Source organism: Anser anser (assembly GCF_964211835.1).
Source record: "Anser anser genome assembly, chromosome: 1".
Classification (NCBI taxonomy): Eukaryota; Metazoa; Chordata; class Aves; order Anseriformes; family Anatidae; genus Anser; species Anser anser.
The window spans coordinates 64,752,105-64,777,841 of record NC_139720.1 but is presented as its reverse complement, the minus strand read 5'-3'; the positions used below and the strand labels follow the sequence as shown (position 1 = coordinate 64,777,841).

General features: G+C 45.1%; 1 protein-coding gene across 1 annotated transcript in view; it reads right to left on the bottom strand.

Annotated features, from left to right (window-relative positions):
- Positions 1-25,737, bottom strand: part of TMTC1 (transmembrane O-mannosyltransferase targeting cadherins 1) — a 153,817-nt gene that overhangs the window by 26,756 nt on the left and 101,324 nt on the right. The window contains exons 10-11 of the mRNA XM_083831087.1: positions 22,556-22,720; positions 14,221-14,334 (exon numbers count right to left, since the gene is read on the bottom strand). Of these exons, the coding sequence (XP_083687213.1) occupies positions 14,221-14,334; positions 22,556-22,720 (279 nt within the window). The remainder of the gene's footprint in view (positions 1-14,220; positions 14,335-22,555; positions 22,721-25,737) is intronic.

Genomic DNA, 25,737 nt, shown 5'->3' with positions numbered 1-25,737 from the left:
AAAGTTTGAGGCTGTTTCTAATCTAAGAATTTCCATGTTTTTTGTTTTTTGTGTGTGCGTGTATTTTTTTTCCTGGAGTTTTTCATTATGTCAGTTCAGCCATGGGATTTTCTGTACTTAAGTACCGTGAATAATTTAGCATTTCATACACTGCTGCAACACTTGTATCAGTCACATTTTCATTCCACGGCACATAAGTGATTCTGGCAGGGTCTTATTTGGGGGCGCAGCCAGGAACACACGAGGGAACTCCAGGAGAAGAGGACGTGCGCCAGTAACAAACGTGGGATATTTCCTACAACTAAGCAAGAAAAAAGTTTTCCACCCAACACTAAACCTAGCAGACAAGGATTGCAAAACCACACAGCGGAGGAGAGAGAGTGTTCAAAGATGCCACCGTATATATATATTTTTTAGAACTTAGCCTATTATACTGACGACGGATAAATGTAACGAGCACCACTCAACACACCTAACTGCTACAGGCTCTGACAACATCCCTCACGTCCAGGTAAGCACCCTGTCTCTCAGAGGTAACCACTTCTGCTGCAAACCCTCAGGTGCAGCTTACACATACTAGCCACTGCCTTGAGTATCTGCATTGTCACAACCATTCACTACACTACCTGCATTCACTGCTCAAGTGATTTCTGAAGAGATCCTTCATTGATCTTGTTACAGAGGAGTAAGAAATCCAAGGCTAAACTGCAGTTGCCACAAAAATAGCATCGCTTTCTACCAGTGAAGCTACACAGTGCCTGAAGCACTTCTGGACGTGAAAAGCTGCCTGTACTTGGAGAAGGGTCAGTGAAAGACAAGGCGATGAGCGTAGAGTTTGAGTCTTACCCTGGCCCTAAAAACCACTGGCCACCTAGACTAAGCCTCCCCAGCTGAAGCAGGCTGGGGAAACTTTCCTCAGGAACAGCAGGGAAGCAATGGAAAGGCCCAAGCTTGCTTGCTCTTTGCTATGTGGGACGCAGCTCTGTGTGATACCTTGACTAGGATCTTAAGTGACGCATGTCCTATCTATCTTCAGGCAAATAACCAAGGGCTCAGACTTGTTTCCCATTTCTTCCACAGGCTTTTGACATTACTTTCAAATAAAAAGATTTGGGAGTCATATTTTTGAGCCTTTTTCTCCATTTGGCTATGATAAAAGCCAAGCATCACTTATGTCAGTACTCACGTATAAAAAAAGCTCTAATATCTGACATGAAGTCGTTTGATGTATGAGTGGGCAGAAGTATTTCAGACAATTCTTGGGAAAGTCAGAAACAGATTAATATTTTACAGCCCTAAACCTGATGCGTTTGCTCGCAAACTTTGAGAAATTTATTCTGCTCTTGGCCTCTAGTGCTCCCATGACATTTTAGGCCCAGGAGATTTTGTTGCACCGATTTGGAGAGGAATGAAAATTCAAAATTAAAAAAAGAGCACTGATTTCACCTTTAAACTGCAGTTCTGACCAGCAGCTCCATAAATACACTTCTGAGCTCAGTGCTAAAACCTCTCGACAGCAAATTACAGGATGCAAACCCATCTCCCCTGTATTCTGGACTCTATTTCTTGTGTTTTACATGTATTCCTTACATCTCATTGCCCTTTCCAAGGAATATAAGTGAAAAAAAAAACAGAACCTCAACTGGCATAAATTGTCAGCTTAAACCAGCTTAGCATCTGGCCTGCAGAATTTACAACATTTACAATTTTACATATCTGAACAAATGTTAAGAGAAAAAGCCGAGCGCAGCGAGATAAGGCAGTGGTGTTGGGCTTTTCCACTGGGGTTCAGTTTTTAAAGTTTTTATTGGAAAATTACTTCATTATGGCAGTAGAGCAAGATGCCACTCAAGTGAGCTCAGCAGAGAGCACAGCCATGCCCTAGGACAGCATCACCTCCAGTAAATTAACCAGAGCCAGCGCCTGGGCCCATCACCATCCACGCTGTTTATTGCTGCCATGATCCCTACCAGGTTTACACCGCTCTCAAACTGCTCCCAGGAGTGGGCCAGGGCTGAGCCCAGACCAGGGTCTGGTCCCAAAAGCCAGCTTGGCCTCAGCCCCCGTCCCTCAGATGCTTGCAGGCCAATTTATGCAGTTGTCCCCAAGGCTGGAGACTGGGGCCCAGACCCTTTTTATTTATTAATATGGACATTGACTACAGGACTAATGGCCTTACTCAGGCTGCCCTCTGTTCATGCATACCCACCGCTGTTAACAGTAGCTTCCTTGGGATAAAAACAGAGTAGAACAGTCTTGTGGCTGGATTTACAGAACATCATATAACTCGACCACAGGTGACTAATTAAAGCAACGTTTACTAAAGAAAACGTTTCTGCAAAATTTGCAGATATTCCATGTGTAAAGTGTTTTGCTTTTTGCTATATCTGAGATATTATTTTAATGAATTGAAGCATGTGTACTTTTTTTTTTAATGCTTTTGGGAGGGTTGTGATGTTTTTTGTGACTTTCAAAATTGGCCCCAACGCTTCCTGATGTCTGCCTTGACTGTAAATTCTCCGATGCAAAGACTGTCTGTTCCCCACGTGTATTCATTTCTCAGAAGAGTCAGAAACACCTTATCATGACAAGGAGGCCTCAAATTAACCTGGAGTCTCTTTCATGCCACCATAACAACAATGCTCAGAGCCCAGACTTTGTTTTACAAATAGCTGGGACACTCAGAGTTGCAAAGAATCAGTTATTATAATGTATATGTTGTTTTATGACTTCTCTTAAGAAACAAAGCTTTTTGTCTGGACACACACAGAGCTATGTTTTCCTTGCCACCACCATTGATAATGGTAACAGTCTGCAGGCAATATCCTTCTTGCTATGCATCTGATTAAGAAGAAATTCCTTTAGGCTTCACCTAATCAAATGCAAGTGCTGCATTATTTATGAAAGAAAGCTGAATTTCATTAAACTTATTCCACAAGAAACAGTTCATGTAAAAAAATCAATTTCTCATTTCTTTCAGAAATCAGAATAATTTTCTTTCAAAACCTACATTCACAGGTAATTATTACAGAAGTCTGGAAACAGCAGAATTACATAAAAATGAAAAAAGAAAAATAAAAGAAACCAAGCCTATATATTTTAAAGTATATTTTAAATCAGACTGGGATTTCATTTCTAAAGAGAAGACAAGTGGGATGTTTCCTTGTTGCAGAATGAATAATTCAAATGATTCCTCCAGTGCTGTATCTGCAATTGTCAGAATAAATTTAAACAGCTTTCCCTTTAACTATTACAGGTATACACTGCACAAGAACTCCTGTTAATAATTATCCTCACTTCTTTTAGGCTACAAAATTCCCTCTAATGCCATTGAACAAAAGCCTTATTGACTTGCACAGTCAAGAGATTTCTAGTTTTATAAGACGATACCAGGCATAAAACATTTACAGTCATCAAAATGCTGAAGACCACTTATTTTGCTTTTTAATTTAATGCTGTTATTACCTGAAACATTAGTTTAAAAAAAATGCACGGTTTTGTTTGGCAACATATTTATACTACAAGCTGATTCCAGGAAAAAAAAAAGAGAAAGGGAGGGAATTTGTTGTCATGGATACAACCTATAATCCGCCAAGAATTTTAATTCTTTTAATTCAGATGTAGAGAGACCACTTAAATACTTGGCAAGCTCTGCTCGCAGTCCTGCCTTTAAACGGCCCTTGGTTTGGTGCCAGAGGTATTAAGGGGGCAAAAGGCATCAGAATGACAACTCCCCGCTTGCTCTTTGAGTGTTACATGGGTTTTGCACAACCATAGCTGTGCAGGGGCAGAAAGCAAAAGGGATGTGGCCAGGCTAGAGCACAGTTATCCATGGAAATGCCCACGAACAGCACGGAAAGGGCTGCACCGACAGCTTTTGGGGTCCATGCAGCTCTGCCCAGCCTTGTGCTACCCTCTGAGCACCTGTGACAAGCCTGTCCAAAGCGCACTCCCTCCCAGTGACTTGAAACACAAGTCCTTAAGGCCATCAGAAAAGCCATAAGCAGCATGGGACATAATTAACCTAACAGCCATGCCACGGCAGCGGGAAGGAAAAACCTGCCTGCGTCACCTTGCAAAACGTTCGAAGAGCCTCCAAGCATGTTCTTGTCTGCCCAAGAGAAAAATCAGCAAGTGGGAAGATGCAGCAGCGTGCCTGGCTTTTGTTACGGCACCTTTGGATGAAAGCACGCGTCCGTCCAAACTTGGCGTTCACGGGGAGCGGTCCACCTCCGCAGCAGCTGCGATTCATTACCTCCGCCATGCCGCTGCGAGCGGCCCGCTGGAGTTACCTCTGCCTTGGCGAAAGGAGAAGAGGGGCTGAGGGCCCTGCGACAGACCTTGTTTTCTCACCGGTCCTTCATGCTGCTGGACACCTTCCAGCTGCTGCTCTCCATCCATCCAGTGCCGGTGCGACCCTACCACAGTGCTCAGCAGCCGGAGACTGACTCCGGCCAAATTAAGTGTGCAGAGTCAAACCTTAATTAGCCAAGCCCTGTTGCTTGCCGGCAGTGTGGCAACTTGTTTTTCAGACACATTTTGCCCCGTTCCAACACATGCTGCAATATTTTATTGGCACTGTTTTGCCAACAAAAGTAAGAATATTACGTCAATAATGTTTCACCTGTGCCAAATCTTTATACTACCCACTTTATATTTACTCTGTTATAGGATTTCAAGCCAATTTTCCAATCTGAATATTACATCACTCTCATTTTCATGTATTTACATAAGTTCTCAATAAAGCTCTACATCAGGTTGATTTAAAACCTGACTTGATGCAGCTGTGAGAGCAGTCATCCTACAGGGAACAATCCTGCAGTGGCAACAACGCGGGCCGTGGCCTCACGATAGCATGGCACCTTGTTCTGAAAGCTGCTCTATGCAATGTGGGTCACAGAGCCAGATCCTATGTTTTTCTCCAAAAGACCTTCAATTTGCAGCATTTGAATTCCTTTTATAAAGGGAAAGACAATCCTGCAATATTAAGCAGCAGCTTGTTTCTCTTGAAGAGTTCTAGTAGTTGCATCAATATTTCCTCAAAGTTAACACCCTTCAGCTTGGCAGAAGATTTGTGGCAGGCTGGGATTTTATTTTATTTTTTTAACCTGGAAATCCTGTTGAAAGCCAGGCAAGTGAGAGATCTAAGGCTTTTCGGTTCCTTTGAAAGCCTCAGGCATAATCTCCTTCAGCGAAAGCATGACAAAGCAGTGAGGTTCCTGGCTGTATGCAGCACAGACCCGAGTGCTGCTATTGCATTTCACCAGCAATGAGCTGAATTAGTGCTTGACACAACGCTAGAAATGAGGCAGGGAGTGAGCAATCCTGCCCTGGCATTGTTCCCGCAGCTTTCAGAGCATTTCTAGGCACCCTCCCTGCAGCAGCTGCCCTGCGGGTGGTCCTGTGGGTCTCACTAGGGTCTTTGCTGGCATTACATGGACCAGGTCAAGTCCTGATGGAGACACCAAGATCACAACTGGTTCACAAAGTGATGCTGCATGAAGTTAGAGAGTGGGGCGCCTGATCTATTTCAGACCCTCCTGCCACTGCTGAAGGGCTGGGGTCCCCCACAGGTGCCTTGGGTGCCCCAGCTCACCTCAGGTGTCTTCTGCTGTCTAAGAGGCAGAAGTCACCCGAGTTTCAGCACTGAGCACCTACAACATGGACACAGAGGGATAGTGCTCACCTCTCCCATGGTTTCCCACATGGCCTGGCACAAGTCTGCCTTGCAGAGTCCATGTGACCTGCCACTAAAGTGACAGCACTGAAATGTCCTTTTCCTGTATCACTGCCTCCCCGCTCACAGCACAAGCCCTCTGCGCTGAAGACACTCTCCAGCTCTGTTCACAAGCCGGTAAAACAGGACCCTGATCTCAGCTGGGACTTCCAGAGGCCAAGTCGGTATAAATAGCAAGTGCTGAATGGCAGCCAGGGCTCACGGGAAGGAAGAGATGTCCTGGCTGCCCTGCTCCTCCCCTGCCCGGCAGCTCGCAGGCAGCAGCAGCATCGGGGCGAGCCTGCTGCTGCGCGCAGAGCACGGGGCACGGCACCCCCGCTGCGTCCCAGCATCAAGGGAAAACTCAGCAGGACGGAGACGTGAAAAAAAAGGGCAGCTGAATAGATTTAACCTGTAAATTGGCAAAAGCCATGTGAATTTTTTGACTCCAGCACCCATTTTAAGAGAATCATATCCAGAAGCACGACATTTAAAAACCAAGCCTGTAGCAAATTAAACGGTATTTCATTAAATCTTCAAGCTTGGGTGGGGGCATAAGCTAAAGATTTGGAGCTCAGAAGGACAAAAAGGATTTTATGTCAAACAATGTCACAGCTAAACATAAATAAGTAAATAGATAAAAACCCCTCCTGCTAAACTTGCATGTTCCCTGTGATGCTGAGGCAACACGAGGTTATCAAACGGGGCTGCCTGCTTCTGCTCTCACATAAAGAATTTATTCAGGATCTATGTAAGTCCTTAAAATCCCAGGAACTACTCAAGCCCAACAAAGGACTAATAATTCACAACATGCGTGCCTTACAGAGAGAGCAAACAGTGCAGGCTTCTTCAGAGGGCTGACAGAAACCAGAGGAACATCGCAGCAAACAGGAGGCTGCGAGTTTGGGTGAGTTCTTCAACCAAACAATTACATGAGGGAGCGGAAAAACAACATATATCTTGTCTAAGCAGATGGGACAGAATCATGCCTGTCACCTCGCAGGGCTCCAAGGTGCCGAAGGAAGCTGTAAGTACAGCCCCATAGTGCTGTCCGTGATCATGGGATGGCTGGGGGTTGCCTCAGTCAGCGGTGTAAATCAGAGCAGCCCCATTCCATCACTGCCCAAATTGCTCAAAAGGGCCATTCAGATGCCTGGGGATAAAGGAGAACACTTCACCTTCTCTTGCCAGAGCTTCACAGAAAGGCTCAAGGCTATCCTCAACAGACACTGACTAGGAACCAATTTTTCTGCTGCCCCTTACTAAGGATTGGAGAAGGCAAATCTCTGATTTACTATGGCAATAACCAGTGCTACCTGTCTGTTCTTCAAGAAAAAATGGTCACTCAAAGTTTTCATAATGGCAAGGGCAGCTAGCTAGGGGAAAAGAAATGTCTGTGGGAAGAGTAAACACCCTTTGGATCTGAGGTTCTTTTTTGCCAAAAGTGAAAAAGTAGACACAAACATCTGCAAAACACAGCCAGAAGTAGAAACTCTGCATAGCCCACATGAAAATTGAAATAGATCTCATCCTGATAAGAAAAAAACTTTGCACCTTGACTGGGGAAGCGGTTTGCTATTCCTCAAATTTTTAGCACAAGTCCTCAATATGTATGTGCTTTTGCTTCCCTGCAAACACAGTCAAAGCAACAAGGCAGTGCCTGAGGAAGGTTACAGAGCAGTCCTTACAGCTGATGGGGGCTCTTCTCCAAGAAGATGCTTTTGACAAGTTAGCAAGCCCCTGAATTATAGCATAGAAGGACCTACACCCATGAAAGAAGCCACAGCCTAGGAAGGGACCCAGACTACAGATACCTACATCCCAGAGGGAGTTAGACATCCGTCCAGCCCAGCAGGAACACCCAGCTGCCATGGCTGCCAACGCAGTCACACTGCACACAAACTGCCTGTGCTTCAGGGCTCATGGGTGCATTCGCTTTGGTTTGAGTAAATAAAAGCCTGCGTCTTGATTCGTATTTGATCAACAACAACAACAACAAAAAAAAAACAGAATAATTGAGCAAAGGTGGCGGACACCCTAAAACAGGCAGAGATTAGTGTTTGTAGAGAACAGGTTCAAAAATAAATTACACTGGCTGAAGTAATTTGGCCATCATCCCATGCACCGTGTTGTAAAGTCTATTAAGTCTCTAATTCAAATTACCAGGCAGTCTTTTCAACCACCAGTTACTATTAAAATCACTCAACAGGTTTGTCTCGCCTCAGGACAGCCACCAGGTACGTATATGAGCGCACCAGTTCCCCAACAGCATATTGTCAAGGCGCGGTTTAGAAGAGTACCGCACAAAGATGTTCCCGATAGCCTGGACCTGTCTCAGGCCTGTAACACACGCTCGCACAGGGAGTTATGTTAAGTCTCTGGGAAGATGTTTCATCAAATGCCTGACCAGAGGGCTTGCTCCAAGAGCCTGACCCCAGTCATCCGCGTGTCAGAAGGGCATGCAGGGCTTCGGGAGCAAACGTGGCCCTGGCAGCGGCAGCAAGGCAGCACTGCACATTTTTGACTCCCTGTAAAAACAGGCTAACAAATGGTGCTGGTATTTTAATTCTTTCCAGAAATAAATCACAGATGGTATCCAAGGCCACCTGCAGTCCACGCTGAGAGGCATTTTCAAGGCGCGCACACACACACAAAGGGCCGTACGAACACTATTTTTTTCCTTCATGGAGAGTGTAATTTAACTGAATTTAAACAACCCCAAATAATGTTGATTTAAGATATATAAAAACCCAGTGGGTAGGTGTGTGGGAAAGCTTAGCAAGAAACCTGAGTCTCCCTTACAGCATTAGGGCTTTATTTCTAAAGTGGAGCGGGGAGCAAGAGCCACTGAGCTTGCTCCCATTCCTGCAACGTTATGTACCAACTTATTTCCTCGGTGAGGGATGTGGGTACAGTACTCACACTGCCTCCTCCTCTAGCTAGCCTACGTTCAAGTACCAAGTATACATAAGGACGATCTCGTGACGCTTCCTTGTGCCACAAGCCAGCGTTCCCAGTTTCCACGCTGCAAGCAATGCCCTTAGCCATATTATTTGCAAGTTCTTCAAAAGCAAGTCTGCCCACAGTGCAGCACCAAACATTTTCATATTGCCTGGTATGCCTCTTGGCCCAGCCTCTCCTCTCTCTCAGGGCCGAGCATCTGAGCAGCTCCCTGAGCCACACAGCAAGCCAGCCTCAGGGTTCCTGCTTGCTGCCCCGAGGCTCGCTTCCCTGGAGGATAACACGAGGGAGAACGGAGGTTTCTGCATCGATCTGCTGACAGCAGGCTGGTCCCCTTCCCACTCTGGTTGGCTAGCAGTGTTTGGTGGGGAAAGCCCAAAGAGAGCGTGTGGCTATGAACCTGTTGATGGACAGGTCCACACCCACAAAAGTATGTATATTCTCCACACATACACACACTGGTGCACTGATGTACAAAAACTCACAGGATTACACGTACAGTGGATAAGTTCTGCAGGGCTCTGTACCACCAGATGTTATACAGGTGTAAGAGTCAGTTCACACACTTGCCCACGCCTCCCTTGGGAAAGAGCAGCAGGCCAGAGAGCATTGTCCTACGGGTGCCTGATGCTAGGATGGCCAGATGAGTCTCTCTGTCTCTCTCTCATTTCCCCCATCCCTTGGACTTACTCACTGTTTAACCTTTTTTCCAGCACTTCTGCTTTCTTAGCTACCCCAATCTCAATTATTTTCTGCAATTCATTTCATCCAGCAAAAGTAAGTTATACAGAAATAACTCATTTATGACTCATCAATTTTGTGTCATTTGATGGTCACAGTATCTGGCTTCAGTCAAAGATAACTCATTCTCATCCACCGTTAAACATAATTACTCCAGTGACATTTTTTAATTAAGGGTGAATCTATATGTTTTTATGTCTGAAAGTGCAAACACGAAATTTTAGACGTCAGCTTTTTACTTGTCACAACAATTTAGCTTGGACAGCACTGGATTATTACTAGCATGTTTATGCACCCAAGAAACCCAGCAACCTCCTTCAGCCCCACCTGCTGTTGCTCATATTAAAGAGAGATCTGTGGGAAGCAACATGCTGGTAGCAAACGTGGCATGCCAATGAGCAGTACTCTGCAGTGCTGGTCACAGAAATACAGAGGATAAGATGGAGCTGCTTTGGGAATAAAATTTTAAATAAGTTCTCTTGTAACAGGGAAGGGAATTTGCCCCCCCCCCCTTTGTTGTTAAAAGATGTAAGGAATGGTGGTCAGATTGGTTTTAAGGCTCTTCTGTTTTTCTTTCATGTCAGCTCACATGTGTTCCTAAGGAGTGATAAAATAGTCTCAACAGCAACATCAAGTAAATGAGGTCGGGGAAGAAGCAGGACAAGAGCTTGGTAACCATCAACAACAGCAAAAATATCTTCATTAGCACATCACAGATATTCTTCATACTTGTGTGAGGTTGCACGACCTTGCATTCTCACTTGCAAACATGAGAGTGGCAAGACAAGTTTTATTTCAGATAAAACTTGCTCTATTTGATCACCAGCAACAGGAGGTCTCTGAAATTCCTAGCAACAGCAGCGAATGTGCAGCTGAAGCAGCAGCAAGAATTTTCAGGCTAGCTTTCAGAGCAGCCATGGTCAACTCTGTCTCAGACAGAGTATTTCTGGCCTCTGCTTTTTGCAGAAAAATATCAAGCATCTCCTGGGGTCACCGCCATATGCCAGGCAAACCACCAAAGCAGTCTAACCCAGCAGTGTGTTTTTATTGGTTTAATGAAGGTAAAAGCTAAGAGCCTTATAAAACATTGCTCCAATTGCAGAATGCCAGCTGTTGGTAAAATCTGCTTTATGGATAACTCATTTTGCAGTTCCAAAGGCTGTGCTTCCATTTGCCTTTCATGAACCTGACGTACACAAGGAACTTTTCCTGCATACACAAAACTGTTTTGTTTTTCTTTTCATTCTCAAATGATAATGCTGTTCTCTGTTTTGGTGTATCATTTCAGTTTTCATTGCCCCCGCTCCTGGGCAGCATAATTGCATTGCACTAATTACCTAAACCTGGCTACGTCAAGACGTTGCATCACTGGCCGCGCCACTGCCTTTTGAGTGGCCATCTGCAATGAGTCTCAAACACCAAGAGTGTATCAAGAGGGGGCTGAAGGGATCAATTGCAGAGTTTGCCTTGGAAATACGCCCTGCAGTTTGACTTTCAGAGCAAGTACGTTCTTCTGCCCCACCATTTATCCAAAGTTAATAGAGATACACCAACATGTGACAGCAGAGGATCCTGCTTGCAAAATGCCTTTGAAGGCAGAAATGGGAGCAAGTGATTAAAGCACCGGGGATCAAGTTTCCCGGTATTTAGTCCCAAATGCTGTTATTTCCCTATGTAACTTATGTGCGCTTCAATGTCTTTTCACACAGCTACAGCTACAACATCACCTGCCCACATGACAGGAGCATTAGGCCACTTCACTGCACAGCGACATGGCAATTGACACTTCTGGCAGAGAAGCAGCAAGTGGAAACGCATTATTACGTTGGTGGAATGGTAATTGCAAGCGGTTAAAACAGCCAAGCACATACTGACAGGATCACTTTTGTTTAGCAAACAGTTAAACTCACTCACCAGAGATCAAGCAAACCTACACTGCAATTTGGCACGAGCTTTAGGAGCGAGCTGGAATGATTAATGAGACACGTGCCTCAGACTATGGGCGATGCTGCTCTCCCTCCCCTACCTCCCAGAAGCTGCTGGGTGGCAGCAGTCTGCTTCCCTATTGATTCCATTTCCTTATTAATTTCCCTATCGATCTGCCCACTGCTTCTCACCACGCTAGGCAGACATGATATTTTGATCTCCCATCCTTCTGACGGTGCTGCTGCCACACTGCTAAGCCTCTTGACTGGGCTGTATTTTCCATCACCTGGGAGTGTGGATCCATTCAGATTCCCCCAAAGAGCAGACACCTGGTGAGGGGTGCCTGGGGGAATGTCCGAGAAGCTGGCGGTGGTAGTGCCCAAGCTGTTGATCACTGATGAAGAAATTCATGGCCTGAGCGCTGCTTCAGCTTCCCAGCTATTCTTCCATTTTCAGGTCAGGCCAGTGGCCAAAAGTATTCAGAATCATAAAATCTGTTAAGGACAGTACAGCTACCAAGTTCCTTCTTTTTAATTGTAGAGCAATTGGTCTACAGTCAGGGCAATTGCAAAGCTGGAGTCTGTGAGGATGCATAAAATAGCTTGGGCATGAAATCTGGTCTTATCTGCGAAAGCCCTTTAGGGTATCCACCACCATGTGGCCTGTCCCACATCCTTCCCCTTCTCCACTGCTTCAGCACAGCCATCATGCACGACTCGGTAAGGCCCAGCAGACTCAGTAAGGCCTACACACAACCCCCAGACATTTCAGAAGGGGTATGTCTGAAGGGAAAACGTGGAACGTAATGCTCCACTGGAAAACGTACTACACTCTTTAATTACACTATTTTATTGCATGTTACACAGCCTCAACCACCCAGTGATGGGGCTGGGGAGAGGGAGTAAGCAAATAACAAATGCAGAAAGATGAGGTGGTGGGACCAAGCTGTGCAGCTCCCCAGTTACGGAGCCAGCAGGACAGGCTTCTGGCTTGCATTGCAGGCCTTGCTAGGTCTGATAGCGAACATGCAAGGTAGGGGGGACAGGGGATGGCTTTTGGGAAGTGCCAACTAACCCTGAAGTTACCGAAGCAACCAGAACACTAGCAAGGACCGAGACACGGAGTACCTGGGCCAGTGCCTCTGTGCGGCTCCAAGCCCTGACTGGGCTTCGGATGCTGTGTAAACAATACCATCAGCGCAAACTGTGCTATCTAATGAAGTTGAGGACATGTTTGCAGTCAGTTCTCAAAACAGACTCTTTCATAATTGAAATACTGCAGAGCAGCAGACAGCATTGTAATTATAATAAATGGGTGCTGCTGAGTTAGAGAAGAACAAAATCTTTTGTCAGCAACTCCCATTTCCACAAGCAGGGGCGATGCCGGTAGGAACAGAAAGCTGTTAAGTTACTCTCCATACTAGCAAGTTTGCTGCAGGGTTTGGAAAATATTTGTTAGTCTCTCTTCTTTTTAACTTCCAATGGCCCTTTCTGGTAACTTAGAGAAAGCTTGGAGAAGGGCTACAGGGATGACTTGATGACTGCAAAAACTTGCATAACACAAAGTGCCAGCAGCTACATCCATTTATTGTATCAAGCAGCAGATTAAGGGAGGAGCTGATCAGTGTGGCATTTAAAGATGTAAACAAATCCAATGACTGGAAACAACGTTAAACAAATCAGACTAAAAATAAAGGAGGACATTTTCAACAGACAGGGTAATTAACCTTCAGTACAATTTATTGATGGTTGTGCTGAATTTTCCATTCCTGGAAACATTAAAAAATAGGATGGAAGTTTTTCTAAATGACTTCCTAAATCCCCAGCATGGTAAAAGAGAACAGGACGCTACTCAAAAATCTAAAAATCACCTTTACCTAGTTTCACACAGACCTCAGTGGCAATGACATCCTGTCCTCGCAGCTCACCTGGGTTGGTTAGGAGCCCTTGGAGAGCATTTGGTGTAACTCTGCCGTCAACTGGCAAGACGACAAAACACAGATGTAATTTCTGGAGTTTCCTCCCACACGTCAGGAAAGAATATTTCTTGGACCTCTTGACATGCCCTTTTGTGCTGAGCTCTGTTCTTGCTGCCAGAGCCACTCCTAACTTTGTCTGCCCTTTCCACACGTGCCCTTTTTTCCTGATGGTGTTATCTGCACCTTCCATACTTGCTTTCCCTTACCACCCCCCTCCATCCCAGGACCTACCACGTGCTCAGCCTGGGCCAGGAGCAGTCACATATTATGGCCCTGCCCTTGGCCCAGATTTACCATGTGTCTATGGGCCAGGCAGTTCACCTTCCTGCTTCAGCTTCCCCCTTTGCAGAACTATGGTAATGATATTTACCCTGTTACTGCACAGGAGCATTGTCAGCATCAATTAGTTTAGTGTTGTTGCAAAGCTCTGTGGACAGGAGCCTCAATACAAGTAGTAAGTACTATTATTATTGCTCTACTTCAGATGGCTACAGCACAGGCATTTTCCAGGCGTGCACCATTAACAATTTACTAAGATAAATGGCCCAGGAATCCGAAAATGCATTTATGACAACTACCTCCTGCTTACCAGCATACATTCAGCCAAGTAAATGACACCTCATTGCTCAATGTGTAGCTATGGTAACATTTATATCTCATATATTGAAGTGTACACACAAACACACACGGGCGCACGCGGAGCTGGAGGGAAGCCAGGCTCCTTCCTTTAACGAGACACAAACACTGAGCCAAGGAACCTTCCCAACCTCCGAAAGCTGAGCTGCCTCCAGGGAAGGAAATGGGGGGCGAGGAGCAGGCAAACCTTGCAGGGAAGGGATGTGCTGCCAGCGGGCTGCACCGCACAGCCTGAGCATAGCCAGGGCTTCAGGGAACTTACTTGAGAGCAGTTTTGTAGTGGTAGATCGCTTCAACATTACGGCCCTGGTCTTTCAGAAAATTGGCATAGTTGTAGTGCACCTTGGCGTTGTGGGGCAGAGTCTTCACTCCTGAGCTGCAGAGAGGAACAGAAGCAGGATGGCGTTAGCTGGCCAGGTTATACCAGGTATACCCTGAGGTCTACTTTTTTCTCATTGCTCCTTCTTTAAGGAAAGTTTGGTCATATTGCGAGTGCCTTGTTACCTCCTGTACCCCAACAAGCACAATTCATTTTACAATCCCAAGCTTGGTCCACACATGCAAACTGTGCAGTGCACTGGCACACCACACGCCCCCACTAGACATAAATATGTGGCAGCAATTCACCCAACCTGGCCTTGGCCACCATGGGCATCTCTAGCACCAACATGACAACGCACCCTGTGGCCAGGTACTGTGGTGTTTCAAAATATAATTTATTACACTGAAAGACTCTAAAAAGCCTAATATTTGGAGGGAAAGTAAGCAGTACTTTCTATAATATAGCTGTAACAGGCTCACTCATCTCCAGCCCTGCTTAAGCTTGGCTGTCATGAAGCGCCTTATGAAAACCTTGATCTCAATCTGTCAGCTGGAGGTCCCAGACGGAAGGTACGTTTTCCATACGCATCAGCCACTAGAGGGGATGCACAGCATACTCTGAGCACCCAGCTAGCACAGATACGTGGTATAGCACTGAGCAGAGCACCACCAGGAGGTGAGGGCTAATGGTGCTCTTGCCCTTAGCTGGCAAGTCACACGCTCTCGTGTTGTGTGACTGTGGACATGTGGCGGCACAGCCGACCCATCCCTCCCCTTCGTCTTTCTTGCCATGCAGCTTGGACTGAACGTTTGGAATTAATAATGAGAGCACAAAGACAAAAGGAGAAGAGCAAGCATATGCTTATTTACTTAACTGAGAGCACAGTAAACAAGGTACACCTTGCACAGCCAGAGGAAATGCTGTTTCAAGGTTATAGATAGAAAGAAATCACAGGAGCACGTACACCATGGAAATATTTCCCCTGCAAGAACCCAGAGAAGTCAGAACTCTGTTTAACAGGGAATCCTTTCCAGCACATAAATAGGAACTCTCTGAGGTAATGGGAAATAAAGATGGATTAATCTGTTCACGTAAAAGCAGAAATAGCACTGCTCCTTGCTCACAAGCAGATTCCTGCCAGCTGCTGTCTTTTTTCCTCCCATCAGGCCTGAGCCTCCTACCGCAAGTAGGAAGCGCAGGGATTAGGACATTCCCAGGCCTTTTTGCTCTGCCTTGTGTGTCTCTGCTGTTTAACTATGACGGGCAATGGAGTTAACCACAAAAAGATGAGGTCGCACACAGCCTCTACATTGATGAGAATGTACCCACAGATGCCAAAAAACCCTTTGTGGGGGATTTCACTTTAAAATGGCACTGGAGAGTCAGTCTTAGTGGCAAATACGACGTCTTTTTGGTTATCTGCAGCCAGTGGTATCAAGCATTGCTAATGCCTGCTTGTGAGAGCTTCCAAAGCTTCGCCCACGGCTGCCTTGCAGAGTTCAGTACAACACAGCCACGGTCTGCCTGCAGAAATCAAAAATACACCTTGCAGTTGGCTTCCTAATCATCAGGTACTTCCAAATTACTTACTGGGAGCACTACAGGAATAAGACATTTTGTGACTAATCGCTGAATTAAATCAGTTAATTGATGCTATTCTTAAGAGAATGATTTTCTATATTAGTTTTCACAAAGATATACTGCACTAGCAGCAAGTAATGTGTGACTGCTATGGCTGTGTTAATTTCCATTGGCCTTGGGAGCTATTAACTACACACTTACAACCTCTGGGCATTACCGGAATATTAATTCTTATACAGAAAGGTTTGCATTACATCAGTGACAGTGTTACAGGCAGAGGTGCAGACAGGGACTCAAAACTGTTACTATCTCAGAGCTATGTGCCATGAGTTGTTAGCTCTGACAGAGCCCCTGCTGCACCAGAGCACACTGAGTTAATGGTGAGAAGTATATTACATATGCACAAGTACTGCAGTCCTAATGAGATACAGTTCTAACACGAAGATGCATATGTTTAAATATTTTAATTCTGGGCTGTTTCCCTTTAAATAGAATTTATTATTAATCCTGCTGGTCCCATTTATTAAAACATCACTAATAAAGCTCTTTCATCTGTGTGCTTCTGCTGGGGGTGGGGGTGACAAAGGAAAGACGGAAACCAGTTCGGGCTCGAGGTTTTACGATGCTCTCTTCTGCACCACACCACTCACGCTCCCTGACCTATTTATTCTCCTTGCATGGGCGAGAAGGGGGGTGTCTGGCTTTGCAAATACACACAGCACTGACTGAGGCTAACCGCTTGGCATCCCTGAACTGTCAGCGGCAGTAGCAAACACCGCGCTGGACGTGGAGTGGATTTTTTTGGAGAGTTTAGGCAAACACTTCTGCTAATTGATTGTCAACCAGCTGAGAACACTGTTTGCTCATTGACAGAGGAAACAATAATGTCCATAAAGAAAGCCAAGAGGGAAAGGGTGGAGTATAAATAACAAAGCAGAATACAATGGCTTTCCATTTCTGCTTTCCGCAAGCCTCCAGCCTCTCACAATTTCAATCTATTTTTCCAGCTCGGTTTTCCAAATGCTCCTATTTCCCTCCTCCCCAGCCCAGCACAAATGCGCCCTTCTGAAAACCTAGGACACCGCTCTCCAGCCAGCCAGAAAGAAGTCCACTGAAATCCAACGTCACTTCTCAGGAGGATTTCCTTCCCTCCTGACTTCCACGACAGCAGTAAGTGATATAAATGGAAAATAAACAATAGGCAAACCGCTTTACGTAACACTTCCTCCCCATGGAAAGGAGAAAGCCTGTTAGTCCTAATGCAGAGAAACCAAATACCATTGGCATTTCTAACCTCAGACGCTGTCCTCACCCAAATCCCACTTGAGCTGGAGAAAGTCTCCTGTGATCCTCTCTATTGTTTTCCTCGGTGCCTGTCCTACTCTGCAAAGTGGCTCTGTGCAGGGCAGAGAGTTCATTGATTTGCTGTGATTTCCATATGAGAAGTGCTGGGTTTGCAAGGAAATTTGGCCTCTCCTGCATCAGGAGGAGCCCTGGGAGACCGATGAGATCTCCTCTGCTTTGGGAGTCATTATCACCAACAAAGGGTCTTTACAGCAAGCTGTTCTCAGGATGACACAAACAACTGCCTTCCCTGGCCTCCTACCCTTGCATTGATTTTCACAGATGCCAGCGTTGGACTCTTCAAACGGTTCTATAGAAGATGCACAAAATGCGATGGGAGTTGTCCTTCTCAGCTGAGCTGGCTTTCAAAATTAACAAAAGCACACAGCAGTAGATGTCGCCTTTTGAGTTGTTTGTCTGATTGTTGTTGGTTTTTTCCTGTTTCTTTTTGGTTTTGTCTGCTTGTTGTTTTTTTGTTTATTTGTTTGGGGTTTTTTTGCACATAACTGAAGTCAGCAGACCTGTCTTGGGGAGGGCGAACTGCTGACTAAGAAAGAGCCACTCTTATACAGTTCCTTTGCTGGCTACAACTGCACTTCCAGACGCTGTCACAAACGTGGGCTGTGCACGCAAACGCTTTCCAGGAGCAATAGGAAACGTGGCAGCTTCACAAACCCTGAAAAGGTCGGTACAGCGGATGCAGAGGTTAGCCTACAGCCCACACCTCCCTTGCCCTGACTTGAGGCATTAATGCTGACTGCAGTTGGAGCCTGACCTCCTGGCTTGCACATTCACTCCACAGGGCAATTCCTTAAGTATTTAACAAACAAGTTCTCCTTGCCCACCTGCCAATACAGTCAGACAAACTGCTTGGAGCTTCTAGATATCTGTTTGAATAATTTGCCTCAAACGGCTGTATCTATATATTTGGCCACTTTTTATACTTGTGGTTCATTTGCTTCTCGTTTAGTCCTTGCACACATGCCCTTGCATGCATGCTTGTGTAGATGCATCATTTCCTCATCCTCTCCCACACTTGAGGGAGCCAGGACCCGAAGGGATTTCTGCATCTAGCAAACTTGGACCCCACACTGGAGACTGAGAGTTGTGGCAGCCCACTAGCGGAGAGGGTGATGGTGCTGACACAGTGGCAGCATCATGTCAAAGCACGGTAAGCCTTGAGAATGGGACAAGAAGGGGTTCAAATCACAAAACTGGTAACATGTTTAATATATCTACATCTCCTGGGGACAAAAAAAAGTGTAGAAAAAGCATGTGTAACAGAACCAAGGAAACTGAGACAGATCGACACTGAACAAACACATTTAAGCAAATGGAGGAATTGAAAGTAGAAGTGAAGAGGAAAAACTAGGAGGGAAAAATCAGTAATTAATTAAAGCAGTAAGTAAAAGAAGAAGAATGGAAAACTAAAAATGTGAATAAGGATCCTCTCAGCACACACTTCTTAAACACACACACACAGAGAAATGACCAAGCAGGGTGATTTATGTCTCCTTTCCCCCATCTATAGATTTGCTGTTTCCTTATTATTTTCTCTCATACTGCTTTATTGTTCCTTATCTCCTCTTCCTTCTCTGTTATTTCTAATTTATTGCTGTTGCACATACCTCCATCCACTTCTCCCTCCTTTCCTCCTCTCCACCTCATCCTACATACAGCCTCCTCCTTCTGCCCCAAAGACAAGATCTCCCACTCTTGGAATGAAATTATCTTCTTGCTATACTGTTCTTCTTTTGTAGTTCCTTCCCATCCTACCATATTATAGACTCTCAATAGATGAATAACACTTTTCAAAGGAGATCTTAAAAAGACAACAGAAGGCCAACATGGTTAAATAACATAATAAAGAAGGCTACAAGAAATTAAAAAAAAAAATCCAAAAGAACTGGAAGAAAGACCAGAAGAAATTTAAGAAAAAACTTGCTAAAAACATCAAAGCTAATAATGAGATACATCAGATAAAGGAAACCTGCCAAAGATCCCCCGAGGCCAATATACAATGGAGGTCTAAAAGTAATGCTTGAAGACGAAAAGGCCACAGCAGAAAAGCTCACTACAGGAAAAGTGAACTTCATTACAGGGGCAAGTCCAAAGCACTGTCTCAGACTAAAGTGGCACTAAAAGAAGCTTTAGAACAAATCAACCCCAAGAACACTTACAAATCCATAGGGCCTGCCAGTATGTATCCAAAGGAAATCAAATGTGAAGCTGCTATTAGCTGCAGTATGCAACCTATCATTTAAATGAGCCTCAGCACTAGAGAAGAGGGAGGTGGCAAACATGATGTCAGCTGCCTCCAGCCAAAGGATATGGGGAGCAACAGACCAGCAAGTGTGATTTCCACTTCAGGTAATTTGGGAGAAATTGTAATAAAACTAGACCTAGCAAACTTCTGGATAGCACTAATCCATCAGGGAAGAATTAACCTTGCATTTTGCAGAAGGAAGTTAGGGGGATGGATCTGTTGTTCTTTGATGGACTCAAAAGGCAGAAGGTACTAAAGCCACTGAAAGCTTTTATGAAAATCTAAATATAGCCTAGTCGGTTGCAAACACATATGCCAATGCTGCGCACCTAAGTGTTCAAAAAGGCTTTTGATAAAATCCCTCACCAAAGACTTCCAATTTCTTAAAGGCATCATGGAATAAGAGGAAAGGCCCTCTTGTGAATGAATCAATGCCTACTTGAAAGACAGCAAGTAAAGAGCACGAGTATGTGAACAGTTTTCATAATTGGAGAAGACTACAAACAGGGTTTCCAGGAGACATGCACTGGCACTTGAGCTGCTTCACATGTTCACAAAGGATCTGGAAAAGGGAGCAAACAGGGAGGCAACACATTTGCTGATGACAACAACATGAATCATGCTGCAGGAATTAAAGGGAACTACAAAATCTTGCAGAAGGATCTCACAGGATTGAAGGCTGGACAAAAAAGTGGCAGATGCAATGCAGTTCTGGTACAGGCACAAGTTCAGACTGGTGTCTGTAGATCACACATTTCCACTCACAACAGGTATCTTGGAGTTCACGTGGACAGTGCTGTTAAAATATCAGCCAGTGCTTAAGAGTGGTCAGAAAAGATAAGTGGAAGATTAGGAATTAATAGGAAAGGAGTAGAGAGCAACAACCAGAAAACAACCCTATGCTACTGTGCTGCAGATGTCTCCTGAAAGGTGTACGTGGTTCTGGTCTCCTTCTCAAAAGGACAGGTTAGAGTTTGAAAGCATCCAGCAACGAGTGACAAGATGGATTAGAAGTCACTGATATGGAAGCAGAGCAGCTCCTACATACAGAGAATTCAAAACCAGCAGACTCCAGCACAAAAGAGAGGCAGCCCTGTGTGAGGGAACAGGGGAGAGGCTGGGCTGTAAAGGCATGAAAAGCACAGGAAAAGTACCAAGCTGATGGGTTACTCCCTACTCACTCGAAACACCAGGACTAGGGGACACCAAGCAAGATAATCAGAATGGTCACAGCTCAGAGAAGGGAAGTCTTCTTGTGCACGCTGTGTAATTTAACGATGGAGCCCAGTGCACAGGATGCTATGGAAGCCAAAACTATAAATAGATTTGAAAAAGCAGTCAGAGACATTAATGGAAGAAAAGTCTATCGGTGGCTGTTGAATACGAAAAAGCATATGACTCCTGACTCAGGAAGTCTATAACTGGAGATTACTGCAAGCTGGGAAAGGACTGAAGGAAGCATCGCTGCTGCTGCTCCTGTTCTTACGCTGCTTTTCTAGACATCTGCAGCTGATTACTCTCAGAGGCAGGACACCGTACCAGGTGACCCAGCAGGAGCACACCTACGTTCTTGCCTTCTCCTCAAAAGTCCAGGGCAGATCTCCCTCCTAGAATCATCCCCAAAAGAGCTGAGCTGAAGAGCAAGCCGGCTCGACCCCAGCCACCAAATCCCCAGCTCAGGGCAAGGTGCATTAGCTCTGGCTCAGTACTGCACTGAGGCGGTGGCACGGTCTCTGAATTTGATCTGCCTTGCAGAAGGCCACCCTGCTTTGAATGGATACAGGATAGACATGTCTATTTGCACCCAATTAGGCAGACGAAACCTTTGCTTTCTCTTCTGTGACAGAGCCCCTGGACACACCGTACCATCCCAAGAGTGCTCCCTAGTACGAGATGCCTCCTCTCCTCCTCCAGTTTGACTTCACCTCTCTTAAACCCAGGTGACCACAATTGTGCGCTACGTGACACCAGACGATGCCTGAAACGCAACGTACGGAATCGCCATCTTCCCACCCCCCTTTCAACAAGAGTCATCCAACTCGGAAAGCTGCCCGCCTTCCCTGCGAGCGGCCACCGCTCACGTGGTAGACTGGAACCAAGGCCTAACGGCTTGGACTGGGACCACGTTCAGCACGGAGCTGCGAGAGCCCAGACCGGTCACCATGGCTGCTGGTGTTTAAACAGCAAACAGAGCTTCAGGGAGAGGGACAATGAATCATGCTGGAGTGAAGAAAACCCTGCTCCAGATTTTACTTTTTTTTAATTCCTACTAACAGAGCTCCAACCACTTCAACAGTGTGTCCTGAAGACTGAAGAGCACACATAAAAAGTAATTTCATACTCTTCAGTGCCGAGTAAATTAAACTTTGCTCTGGCCAATAAGTTAGAAAATAAAGCTAAGCAACCAGGGTGCAAATCACCTGTGTTTCTACAATTACCTCACAATTAGACAACTGCTGAAAGCAGCTGGAGGCAAATGCAATACATTTCCTAAAAAAAACACAAAATGAAACAGTCTGTTTCAATGCAAAAAATATATATAAATGAGGTTGTAAAGAGAGCCGTTTGGCAAAGAGTAATCAAATAAAATGAAATATGGTACATTAAGCTTGGCACTTTGTTGCATTTCATTTTTGTCGTTAAAAACATTGCTAAAGAAAATTCGATATATTCAATAGTGTTACTACGGTGTTTTGTAGGGTTGCAGCAAAATTCTGCTATGTCTTTAAAAAGAAAGCGTTACATTATTGGTAAATCTACAGAACTCAAGTTATTTAAAAACAGAGTGTCTTTAAAATGCTGTTGCTAGAACCGAAGTTTGTGCATACACATATAAAGTGCTGACACCAGTTTCTGCAGTTGCCAGAAAACAGAAAGTAGATGATGGTGGTTTTTGTTTTGTTTTGTTCTGTTTTTTTGTGTTTTTTTTTTCAATACATTAAAATAAAAATATTACTCACACCAATGCATTAATAGCAGGACCAGTCCTTGAGCTAAAGCAAACTATTTACTCCATGCAACAAACAAGTACAACTTATTAGAAACAATACAAAAATACAAGTATTTTCACATGGTTGCTCATACCTGAAAAGGGACTCTCTTGAGAGCCAGATTTCATTCTGTTTCACGGTCTTCCAAGAGAATAGCAGCAGCAGCAAAGCAAAGAGAGTCAAAACAGTAATTCTCCACTTATTTAACCATGTAGACAGCTTCTTTAGACCATGGACAAAAAGGATGCAGTACCCCATACTGGAAAAAAAAAGAAGAAAAAATGGAAAAGGTACAGTTATATTCCATTACTCTGGTTAGATACAAGACCATTCAGTATTGCATTTATTACACGATTAAAGTTTTGGGTTTTCTTTGACTAATTATGTTTTCCAGGATAACAAACTCAAATTCAGCAGCGTTTTTCCTCAAGTCACTACACAATTTCCCAATTAATCTAAATGACAGACCCAGATGCCAGAAGTATAGCAGTGTACATAATACCACACGGCATAATGGTAGCTTACCCCACTCTGCGGAAGGCAGCTGCTTTTCCGAACAGAAAGCTAGGGAAGCATAATGTAATAATAGTAATACTGAGTGCTACCAAAGCGGTTTGCAAGTGAAAAGCATTACAGCACAATGAATTCTCTGAACGACCCCACTGGTGGTTGCTATTAATGCTGGTCTGGAAATGGTGAAAATGAGGAGGGGGAGCAAGGGTTTTGCCCAAAGCTGCGGCAGGAAGGGCTGTCAAGGGCCACCTCAAGAGGTAGGAGCCCATGCTGGGGTCTTGCCTACGGCTCGCTGCTCCCCCTCCCCATGCCAGGACTTTATGGGAACTGATCTGGGGTCATTCATATTTTGTGGTCCCCCACAAGCCGCATGTGGTCCCAGTCTGGTAAAGGACAAGGGAGGACACCGCCGGGTGACCCCGCTGCCTCTGCGAGGGCTGGGTTCTCCCACCCTGGTACCGACACCAGCCATGCCCATCATGTCCGTGTGCTCCAAAAGGCTTGCTGATGGCAGGTAACGCGGGCAGGGATTCACGCTGACAGCAGCGTAACTGCAGGTCAGCTCTCAGCTGATACAGCCAGTGACCACGAATTCACGCACGGCTCCCGGGCAGCGAACTACTGCACTTCAACCTCAAACTGCAGCTGTGTATTTTTTTAATTTATTAAAATCCTGGAAAACAATGGTATTAACAACAACGAGGGGAGCAGTAGCAATGACGAGGTTTTTCATTTGATACATGTGATTGCTACAAGATAACCTGAGCAGAAACTGGTTAGCAGAGCTTGCTCGCCCGTGGTCCCCAGCTGCCAGCCCCCTGGGCCTTCCTGCCCCTCCACACGTAACCACTGAGGAGTCTCTGTGAGGTGAACTGTGATTTGAACTGAAGTCTTAGCCCTGTAGTATAATTTTAAACCAATTCAATAATTATTTCTCAACTGAAATTGTTTATTCTTCCAGTGACCCCCCAATGAATTGGAAATTGAGCGCTTTCGGTTGCTGTACTTCATATACTGTTAATTTTGCTTAGCGTTTTTTACAAACTTCCATTTCTATTGCCTGACAGATTTCATTAGCTTATCTGCAACTATTTAATGCAAAGTACCACATATTGGACTACAGCTTGATATACCCTCACTAGATAAAGATTTAGCTTCAGGCTGAAAAGCTATCTTTGTCCCAGCAGCCCCCTCTGAAGAAAAGAGAGAGCAGAAGGATCTGGAAAAATACTTAGGGACAATGGATACACTGGGACGGAAGAGCAGCCTTCCCAGGCACTGCCACTCCTTGAATCCCAGCCGAATCCCACACCTGGGCCCAAGGTGGCTGGCAGCAGAGCTCGCACCCGCTCTAGCCGGAGCTCTGCATGCTTTTGTGGACTGTACATAGAGGCCTGAGCAGCTTCCTGGCGAGACTGCTACAAGGGAAGGAAAACGAAGAACACAGTTCCCCAGTCAGAGGTAACATCGCAAGCAAGCGTGTGATATGGCAAAAGTTTACATGGAAATCAGAAAAGGAAAAATGTGCCGTCTTCAAGGAGCTGTGAACGTGCTTCCCTGCACAGTTTCTCTGCCCCCATGAAGAGCCAGGCACGATGTTCCACACAGCAAAAATGCTAAATGGAGAGGGACAGTAATTCTTGCTCTTACTGAGCAAGCTTTCAGATGCTGATCAGCTTGTACGGCCTCTGTTGGATGAACTGATCAGCACCAGGCAGCGGCGCCATCTCTGGCAAGGTACAAGCATATAGGACCCTGAGAGAGGTACAGACATAGGGGACAAATTTAGACAAAACATCCGTTCTAGTGATCGATCAAAACTTTTTCATTAGTTTACAGTTTTCCCATTTTTAGAAGTGGTTATCAATCTTTATTTTCACTTAGCTATGCTTGCATTTTGCTGCAACCCATTTCTTATGGCACTTGCACCGTTTTTTTCCATGAATTCTTTTGCACACATACGTTTATTGCACCTACATTAATTGCAAGCAGACATTTAGAGCTACAAACCGAGATGCTGGTGCCAAACAACCCAGCCTTTATAGCTGTTGAACCCTACTTTAAAACCTCTGAAAAGCTAATCTCAGTAATAAGCCCTCCCTTTCCAATAAGAAATGCCTCAAAAACCTGCAGACTGTTTTCACTCTGTTATTTAGCCTTTCAGCAATTTAATCCTTCCCTTGGAATTAATTATCTGACATAAACATTATTTAATTGCTTTAGCACAAAGCTGTTTTCAAAGGACATTCCCTACACCTTCACTTATTTAAGAACAGGCCTTTTCAAATAGAGTGGTGAATGCGTCCAGAAAGCAAAATATGCAAACGTCAGTGTCTTGGTATTTATATCAAGCCCTGCCCCAGCTGCTGGGAATTTCAGCCTTAGCAGCACAGCCAGCGCCACGCTGCACAGCCAGCGGAAAGGTGCCGCTTCCAGGGGATATTTTCTAACATCTGCGACATTTCCACAGTAGTTGCACACTGATGCTGGATACTACAGAGAAATAAGGGTTCATCTCCGACTGCGATTCCCCTCTGAGCTGCACAGACAGTGCTGTAGTGCAGGTGCGTAGCAGTGCCCAGCTCCTAAACGGCACTTTCCATCGTGAGTTCCCAAAGCACTTTGCAAGGGAGACCTTCTGCAATGTTCCTCATTTTACAAAGCAAGGACCCGAAACGTGTGGGAATGAAGCAGTTTGCTCTGCTGACAGGCAGAGGTGGGACTGGCTAACCAAGTACCAAAATCACAGTCCAGGGGTCACAA